This window comes from Bison bison, unplaced genomic scaffold (assembly GCF_000754665.1).
Source record: "Bison bison bison isolate TAMUID 2011002044 unplaced genomic scaffold, Bison_UMD1.0 scf7180017864122, whole genome shotgun sequence".
In the NCBI taxonomy this organism is placed as follows: domain Eukaryota; kingdom Metazoa; phylum Chordata; class Mammalia; order Artiodactyla; family Bovidae; genus Bison; species Bison bison.
The window spans coordinates 402,528-411,531 of NW_011494694.1; the positions used below are offsets into that span (position 1 = coordinate 402,528).

The 9,004-nt window shown below is 53.3% G+C and overlaps 1 protein-coding gene and 1 non-coding gene across 2 annotated transcripts in view; one reads left to right on the forward strand and one right to left on the reverse strand.

The window, feature by feature from the left end:
- Positions 1 to 9,004, forward strand: part of LOC104988305 (ribosomal protein S6 kinase alpha-2-like) — a 152,770-nt gene that overhangs the window by 143,051 nt on the left and 715 nt on the right. Inside the window, exons 23-25 of the mRNA XM_010839590.1 lie at positions 1,425 to 1,586; positions 5,540 to 5,616; positions 6,922 to 7,039. Coding sequence (XP_010837892.1) covers positions 1,425 to 1,586; positions 5,540 to 5,616; positions 6,922 to 7,039 — 357 coding nt within the window. The remainder of the gene's footprint in view (positions 1 to 1,424; positions 1,587 to 5,539; positions 5,617 to 6,921; positions 7,040 to 9,004) is intronic.
- Positions 7,879 to 7,950, reverse strand: TRNAC-GCA. Its single transcript has one exon. It is a non-coding gene; the product is annotated as a tRNA-Cys (tRNA).

Below are 9,004 nucleotides of genomic sequence, written 5' to 3' on the forward strand. Positions count from 1 at the left end.
CCCCCAGGCCGCCGGCTCCCCCAGGCCGCGGGCTCAGCACTTGGGAACCAGGCGTCCCCGCCTTCCTCCCCAACCCCAGCCGTTCCTCATGGGCCTGCGTGATTTCAGACACACACAGCCTGCATCCAGGAGCTCGGTCAGGAGATTTAAATTCACTGGGACCGATTATAGTGAAAACGTACTTCGGACTTGATGGTGGGGTGCTCATCACTGTCCCATCCCCACTGCCCAGGAGGCCGGTGATGAAATGACCGTGAGAGGCAAGATTGCAGCCCTCACCGGCGTCCAGCACGGCTCTGAGCCCTCGTCTGGTCGGTTCTAGGCTCCAGATCAGACCCATTTCACAGAGGAGGAGACTGGAGCACAGAAGGGTTGAGGGTCTGGCCCAAAGCTGCACGCAAAGCCGGTTCCCTCCCAGCACCGTGCCTCCAGGCCCGTCCCCCTCCCCAGGCCCAGATTCCCTGCCTGGTCAGCAACCCCGGGGAGGCCTGCAGTGTTCCTCAGCCAGCCACACACATGTGCCCTCTGAACAGGGCGCTCCTCCGGGCCCACACGGCGGTCGCTGGTTCTGGGATTAGTAAACCCTTCCCAGGACAGTCAGACTCCAGGGGTGGCCCTTCAGAGGGTGGTTTGGCAGACTGGCCTCCATTGCAAGAGGGGAGCTGGCACCGGGGTCTTTAGTCTCCCGGCCTCGCAGCCTCTGAAGCCCCACCGGTTGCCTGCCAAAGCCTTTTTTCATCTGCCTCCCCCGTCCTCTGTCTGGGCGTGAGCAGGACAATGGAGACACGTGGGCCCCACGTGGGGTGCGGGCACGCCACGAATTCTCACAATGGGCCTCTGTCCCCTTCAGAAGAAGCTGCTCTGTGCCCTGAAGAGCTGAGCAGCCTCTGTGCTTTGAGGCGCCGCTGGCTCTGTCCCTGGTGCTCAGAGCGCCTGGCCGCTCCCCGGGCACAGATGCAGCCTCGGGTTTCTGCCCCCTGGCCGTGAGCACAGGATGAGGCTCCTTGTCTGCACACCCACTGGGGTGCCCGGCACCTGCCCACGCTGGAATGTGGCCGCACACGGCCGGCCTGTATCCTCAGAAATCCACATTCCTGAGCACCAGCGGCGTCCCCGAGTGATGGCCCCAAGGGGCCCCCCGATCCTGGATGGCTGCCTACTTATTTATTCATCCAAACACTCGCCATCCGAGGGGCTGGGGCGGTTGGTTGGTCCTTGGTTTTGAGCATCCGTGTAAGAGAAAGAGGAGGGGGAAGGACCCGCAGAGTTTGTAGCATCCCAGCCAATGGCTTCTGCCAGACCCACCCAGGGTAAACGGCTCCAAATGAGCGCTTATCTCACGAGGGGACCCCCTTCCCCCCCAATTTCTCGCCCCTGCTCCATCCTGGCCCCCGAGTTAGGCGTGGCTCCTCCTGCTTCTCCAGGTTGTTCACCGGGACCTAAAGCCGAGCAATATCCTGTATGTGGACGAGTCTGGAAACCCCGAATCCATCCGCATCTGTGACTTCGGGTTTGCCAAGCAGCTGCGAGCCGAGAACGGGTTGCTTATGACCCCCTGCTACACGGCCAACTTCGTGGCCCCGGAGGTGAGAGGACCTCTGGGCCGGCGGGGGTCGGCCCTCTGCCGCTGCGGGAGCGGCCGCCCACGTGGGCCGCTGGAGTGGGCAGGGGCGCCAGCCGGCAGGAAAGGGAAGCTTCGGTCTGTTGGGTCAGCCGCTGATCGTGCTCAGACATCGCTATTTTAACATTTTCATTTCCTATTTGTAAAACCTGTAATGTGGAATTGTCGTTGTGCTATAGACAATTTTGACCAAATGTGCTTACTTGTTAAGACTTGCAGTGAGAAGTGGGCATCTCAGGTCACCCCAGTGGTAAAGAACCCATCTGCCCATGCGGGAGGCATAGAAGACCTGGGTTCCATCGCTGGGTCCGGAAGCTCCCCTGGAGGAGGAAATGGCAACCCATTCCAGGATTCTCACCTGGAGAATCCCATGGACGGAGGAGCCCAGCGGGCTACAGTCCATGGGGTCACCAAGTCCGACACGACCGAAGCAACTTAGCACACACGCACACAGAGTGAGAACTAATGCGTTGTCTCTCCTCAACTGGGAGGGGAGCCAGTGGGTCACCTGGGATCAGAAATCCCCCCCGCAGCTGCACTGGGAGAGCGCGCACGCGTGTGCACAGACCTTGCGCCAGAATTCCCACTCCAGACTGTCGTCCACGACAGGCGCGCTAGGGGGCGTGGGGTAGAATGTCATGGTTCTGCGGAGATTTGGGGATAAGGACCCGCGTGGATTCTGAGGGCCCTCCTCCGCCCTCAGCTCGGGGCCTCAGAGAACCCCAGCAGCGCATCTTATAAGCACATTTTCCCTTTGCACGCTGCCGGGGGTCGTGCCCCGTAGGTCCTGGAGTCCCTGATGCGTTCGTTTATGAAGAAAAATCCAGCTTCTTGCTCTTTAGGAAACAGCCAAACCAGGGGCGCTGGCGAGAGCAGGACTAGTGCAGAGGAGGCTGACGATGCTGGGGAGTGAGGGGGTGGGGGTGGGGGGCGTCAGGAATGGAAATAAACCTCAGGTTCCGTGTGGATCCAGGTTGCAGGTGAAGCTGCCCCAGAGCGGTTCTAGCGGCATGGTGGCGGGTACCGCGCGTCCTAAGAGGGCCATGCTGATACCTAGTGGTCAGGCTGTGAACTGTCCAAGAGGCGGTGCGGGCAGGGTCTGCAAGCTGAGCCCGGGGCAGTGGTCCCCGAGGAGGATGTCTGCGTTCCTGCCAGGATAGGGATGGACGCGAAGCCTGGGCTGGCCTGTGGGGCCGGTATTAGACTGTCCAGATGATACCTGCAGCCCCTTTAAAAACAATCTGGCTCTATTTGATCAACATTACTGCGTTATTTGGTCGATGCTAATAATATTAATGGTTTTAGTGATCATAGACTGTCTTACACTGATCTGTTACTTTACCATTTGCCAAGCACTTTACCAATATTTTTTGCTTTTATCCTCATATGCCATATGGAATGGATGGGGTAGATACTATTAGCCACATTTCACAGATTCAAAACAAAAAAAGAGAAACTGCCTCCATGGAAGGGACGTTGAAGATACTCAGCTAGTGGAGATGAGAAGAGCTTGAACACCGACCCCTGGGCGTGTCCACACACCTCGGTGACCTACCTACGGTGCTGGAGGCACCGTGCCCCAAGTACGGAGAACCTGGCCCTTGTGTCTAAGGAAATTGTACACAGCTCTCCTGACGCCACATTCAGCATAAAACCAATGACCTGCAGTTTCCAGGAGCATCTGTGCTCTTTCTTTATTGTTATTCTCAACTGTGAGCATAGCAGAGGATTGCTGTCTTCTGAACTGGGTGATCCTGAGACACATGAAAATTCTCCCATCCTAACTAGTCCTCAGAAAGTCGAACACAGACTTACCCAGTGACCAAGCAATTCCACTTCTGGGTGTAAACCCAAAAGAGTTGAAAGCAAAGGTAGCAATGGAAATCTGTCTGCGTGTTGACAGCAGTGTTATTCACAGCAGCCAGAAGGTGGAGACAACGCAAGAGCCCATCGATGGAAGAACGGCTGAGCGGGATGTTAGCCAGCCTTTACAAGCCGGGAGGGCTTCCCAGTGTCCATCGATGGAAGAACGGCTGAGCGGGATGTTAATCAGCCTTTACAAGCCGGGAGGGCTTCCCAGTGTCCATCGATGGAAGAACGGCTGAGCGGCATGTTAGCCAGCCTTTACAAGCCGGGAGGGCTTCCCAGTGTCCATCGATGGAAGAACGGCTGAGCGGGATGTTAGTCAGCCTTTAAAAGCAGGGAGGGCTTCCCAGGTGGCGCTAGTGGTAAAGAACGTACCTGCCAATGCAGGAGACACAAGAGACTCAGGTTCCATCCGGAAGATCCTCTGGAGAAGGAAGTGGCAACCCACTCCAATAGTCTTGCCTGGAAAATCCATGGACAGAGGAGCCTGGTGGGCTACAGTCCATGGGGCTCAAAAGATTCAGACACGACCGAGAGACTAAGCAAAAAGGACGGAAGTCCTGTCCCCTGTCACAGCCTGGATGAACCCCGAGGACACTGTGTTAAACGTGTGATAAAGAAAAACACAATGATATGATTCCTCTCACACGAGGGACCTAGAGTCATCACACTCGTAGAGACAGAAAGTAAAATTGTAGTTCCCAGGGCTGGGTGAGGGGAGTGGGAGCTGTCTCTTGGGGACAGCGTTTCAGTTTTTCAAGATAAAATGAGTTCTGTGAAGGGAAGGTGGTCACACCCGCCCGGCGTGTGACTGTATCTAACACCACTCAACCACACTTAAAAGTGGGGAAGCTGGGAATGTTGTGCTAAGTGTATTTTGTGAGCTAAACCAAAACCCAGACAGCATATTAAAGGCAGAGACATTACTTTGCTGACAAAGGTCCATCTTGTCAAAGCTCTGGTTTTTCCAGCAGTTGTGTGCAGATGTGAGAGTTGGACCATAAAGAAGGCTGAGCACCAAAAACTGATGCTTTCAAACTATAGCGTGGGAGAAGACTCTTGAGAGTCCCTTGGACTACAAGGAGGTCAAAGCAGTGAATCCTAAAGGAAATAAATCCTGAATATTCATTTGGAAGGACTGATGTTGAAGCTGAGGCTTCAATACTTTGGCCACCTGATGTGAAGAGCCAACTCATTGGAAAAGACCCTAATGCTGGGAAAGACTGAGGGCAGGAGGAGAAGGGAATGACAGAGGATGAGATAGTTGGATGGCGTCACTGACTCGATGGACAAGAGTTTGAGCAAGCTCCAGCTTGCTGGTGGTGAACATGGTGAAGGTCAGGGAAGCCTGGCATGCTGCAGTCCATGGGGTCACAAACAATCAGACATGACTAAGCAACTAAATGACGAACTTCAGTCGTGTCCAACTCTTGTGACCCCATGGACGGTAGCCCACCTGCCTCCTCTGTCCATGGAATTCTCCAGGCAAGAACACTGGAGGGGGTTGCCATTTCCTTCTCCAAGGGATCATCCTGACCCAGGGGATTGATCTGCATCTCTTATGTCTCCTGCGTTGGCAGGCAGGTTCTTTACCACTAACACCATCTGGGAAGCCCAAGTATATTTTACTACACTAAAAATAATTTTGCCTTTTTCCCGCCACACCACGTGACTTGCGAGATCTCAGTTCCCCAACCAGGAATTGAATCCGGGCCACCACAGTGAAAGCCCGGGGTCCTAACCACGAGGCCACCAGGGAGCTCCCCAAGCTCTTCTTCCTCCAAAGTTAAATGTTTCCTTTTCCATCTGTCGTATATTCGTCAAGAGCTGGGGCTCTCTGTGTGCGCTGGTCTTGGGGGACTCCTACTGTGGGAAATTGGGGTTGGCTTTGCAGTAGTACACGATGGTCTCACTGAAGACTTCCCCCACACCCCACCCCGTCTCCACCCCCATGCCCCACCCCCACCTCCACCGGCCTTATGGTCCCATCACAGCAACATGCTTTGAACTTGAACTCTGCCCAGAGCTGATCCGCATCTGCTCTCCCCGCAGGTCCTGAAGCGGCAGGGCTATGACGCGGCGTGTGACATCTGGAGCCTGGGGATCCTGCTCTACACCATGCTGGCGGGGTAATGCAGCCCGTGTGGGGGCCGCTCGGGCCCCCGCCCAGGCCCGGAGCTCAGGCCTGGGGCCGGATGGATGGTCAGAGAGAGGGGGCAGGAAGTTTAGCACTGCCTGTCGTTGAAGGATGTCTCTGGAATTAGGGAGCTGGCGCTGCAGGGCTCAGCTCACCCACAAAACCCCAAGCCTCAGACCACGAGGCCACTCTCACCTCTGGACCATGCACCCTCTGGAAAGGTCACAGCTTTGCTTAGAAACGTCTCCTCGAGCCAGGAAGTGGCTGTGTCCTGAAGCCGGCAGGCAGCCCCGGGCTCCAGCGTAGATTTACCCTCACTCGCTCTACTCCCGGGTGAATCCTGACCTGAGCCCTCACTGCCCTCACTTTTGAGTGAGAGGAGCACATGGTGTGACACTGACGGCTCCTTCCAGCCAGGAAGGCCTGGAATCCAAGGATCCCCTCGTGCCCAGTGGCTTAAACGTTGTTGAACACTTGGGTGGAGGGGCGGGCGAGATGTCTAGGTCGTCCAGCCCTCTTAACTGGGCAAAGTGGAGGAAAGGGCCTGCTACTTGTGTGGCCTCAGTGACGCGCTTCCCAGCGAGGCGGGGGCGGTGTCCAGTGGAGGGGGAGCCCGGGTGGCCTGCCGTCTCTTCCCGGTGCCTCTCTTGGTGGCCCTTCTGGGGCTCTCTTTGCCGATACTTAACTAGGAGCACAGAGCTGCCACTGAAGGGAGTGCTGTTAGAATTACACTCAATTCCTTTCCGGGGAAGGCTACACTGACCCACCATGGTTTATGTGAGGGGTGGCAAGAAACATCCATCACACGTTAGTGATGCGCAAGAAGTGTTCACACTCTGTGTGTCTGTGCACACCGCTGCTCTAGTGTGTTATGCTGCCCATTTCCAACTGAGCCTCAAAAAATTAATTTGTCAAAGAACCCACTGTTGGTAATATATCAACCATGGGTCTCTCAGACTTCAAATCCCAGGCTCCCATCCACTATGCCACACTGTCACCATGGAAACCGTATCACCGGGGAAACCCCTGTACCACTCTGTCACCAGGGAAGCCAGAAATGGTCCCGAAGGGCTCACCTTTGGGTCCACATCTTCATTTGCCCTATCAACCTTTAGCACTGGCCGAGTAAGGAAAAGAGACACAGCAGGAAGAAATAAATTACGCTCTGCCATGAATCTTGGATTTGGAGCATGATGAGAAAGAAAAAAAATGATTGTTTTTACCACAAAGAGGCACAATGAGCTTTATCGTACATTATAAAATGGAAGCTCATCACCACAAATCTCTCATCACACAGATTCACCCCTTTTGCAAACGGGCCGGATGACACCCCTGAGGACATCTTGGCAAGGATCGGCAGCGGAAAGTACGCCCTTTCCGGGGGGAACTGGGACTCCATCTCTGACGCAGCCAAGGTGAGCTCTCTGCCCGGTGCCCTCACGGCCCCGGGGTGGAGATTCTGCAGGAACATCTCCGAGGAAGCTAGAGGATACTTTTCATGCAAATAACGTAGATATTTTGTACTCAGAGATTTTGTACACCTTTCAGATAAAAAACAATTATTTTTGCAAAACTATTTCATAGCCCTTTTCACATTTTCCGTAGTCTTGTGTATTAGTTCTTCAGGGACACAGAACAGGGTGTGTATGTACAGAGAGACTGAGACAGAGGGAGGGAGGTCTGTTTCTGTGGAATCGTGGAGGCTGGTAACGGTTAAGTCCCAAATCTCCAGGGCAGGCCGGAAGCCTGGAGGCTCAGGGAGGCATAGAAGTTGCCACTCTCGTCCAAAGCTGTCTTCCGGCAGAATCTCCTCTTCCTTGGGGACGTCAGTCTTTTTTCACTTAAGACCTTCAACTGGTTGGATGAGGCCCACCCACATTATGGAGAAGTTGATGGATTTAAATGTTAATGTCACTTTCCCAGAAACATCTAGGCCAGTGGGCTTGGTTTCTGTTAGGTTTTTGCCTTGCCGCCTGGCTCATTGGGATCTTAGTTCTCCATCCAGGGATCAAACTGGGGCCCTCAGCAGTGAAAGCGTAGAGTCCTAACCCCTGGCCCATGAGGGAATTCCCTACTGTGAGGGTTTGGTTTTTTTTAATTAATTGTATTTAGCTGTGTTGTCACAGTGGTGGCAGTCGGGGTGTTTTGTCACGGTGCATACACTCTCCAGTTGCAGTGTGCAGGCTCCCGAGCACATGGGCTTCGGTAGTCCCATCTTGAAGGCTTACTTGCTCTGCAACAGGTGGGGTCTTAGTTCCCTGACCAGGGATCGAACCTGGGTCCCCTGCATTGCAAGGAGGATTCTTAACCACTGGACCACCAGGGAAGTCCCTGTGAGGTCTTGAGCAAGTCAATAACGTTCTCCCAACTTTTCATTTTTATACCTGAAAATGGGAGGAACAATCCTTCTAGGAGATATTTGTCTCAAGAAGTTACCAAGACTAGTGTCAGCAAGTGTAAAAAGGCTTTGGGTTTCTCTGCAGAAGGAGTTGCTTGAGGGTGTATGGTCTTTCTTCATTGTGGTTAATGACCACAAGTTCTGTTGAGCGATGCAACTTCACACTGTGCAGAGACTTTAACTGACTTCATTTCGTTTTGGAACCTGGTGGGAACACTAAGGCAGGAGAGCAGGCTGGTGGAAACCCACAGATTCTCCCCGGGGGCCCGTCCTTGAGCACGTGGTGAACAAGTGGACACGTCACATCTTCCCCTGCAACACAGGGGCATCATATTCAGCCCCTTCCCCCAAGGACAGTCCTGATGACTCACAGGAGTAGGTACTTCAAGTGTGTGAGGACAGTCTCATGAATTCCATGCAGATACAAATCATAGTTGTAACCATACTTGTGTGTACACGCATTTGCCTGTATTACAACATGTTAATATAAAGACGAGCTCAGTCTTTAAACCCATTTTAGGAGTTTTTGTTGTTATTATGTTATAATCAAAGAAGAAAATCACCTCTATGGAACATGAAACCTTTGAACACATATAATGGCAACCAGACCATTAATTCCATAGTTGACAGTTATTTGCAGCAAATGCTGTACCAAATATGTGTGGCGTTGAGGACAGTAATACTTTATTACATGTCATAAAATGTAACCGAGGACATTGTGATTGGTTTGTACCTGTTGGGTAGTCCTTATTTCAGCTTCTCCCTTGGGAAGATTATCATTTTGACTCAGTATTGCAGTAACTTACATGCACTATTGAACATCTCCACATTTGATTTCTCTTTAGCTGTGAAATCTTCCCTACAATAGAAACCTGGAGTGGGAATTCCCTAGTGGTTAGGACTCCATGCTGTCACAACCAAGAGCTCGGGTTCTGTCCCTGATCAGGAAACTAAAATTCCGCAAGCCACTCAGCCCAGCCAA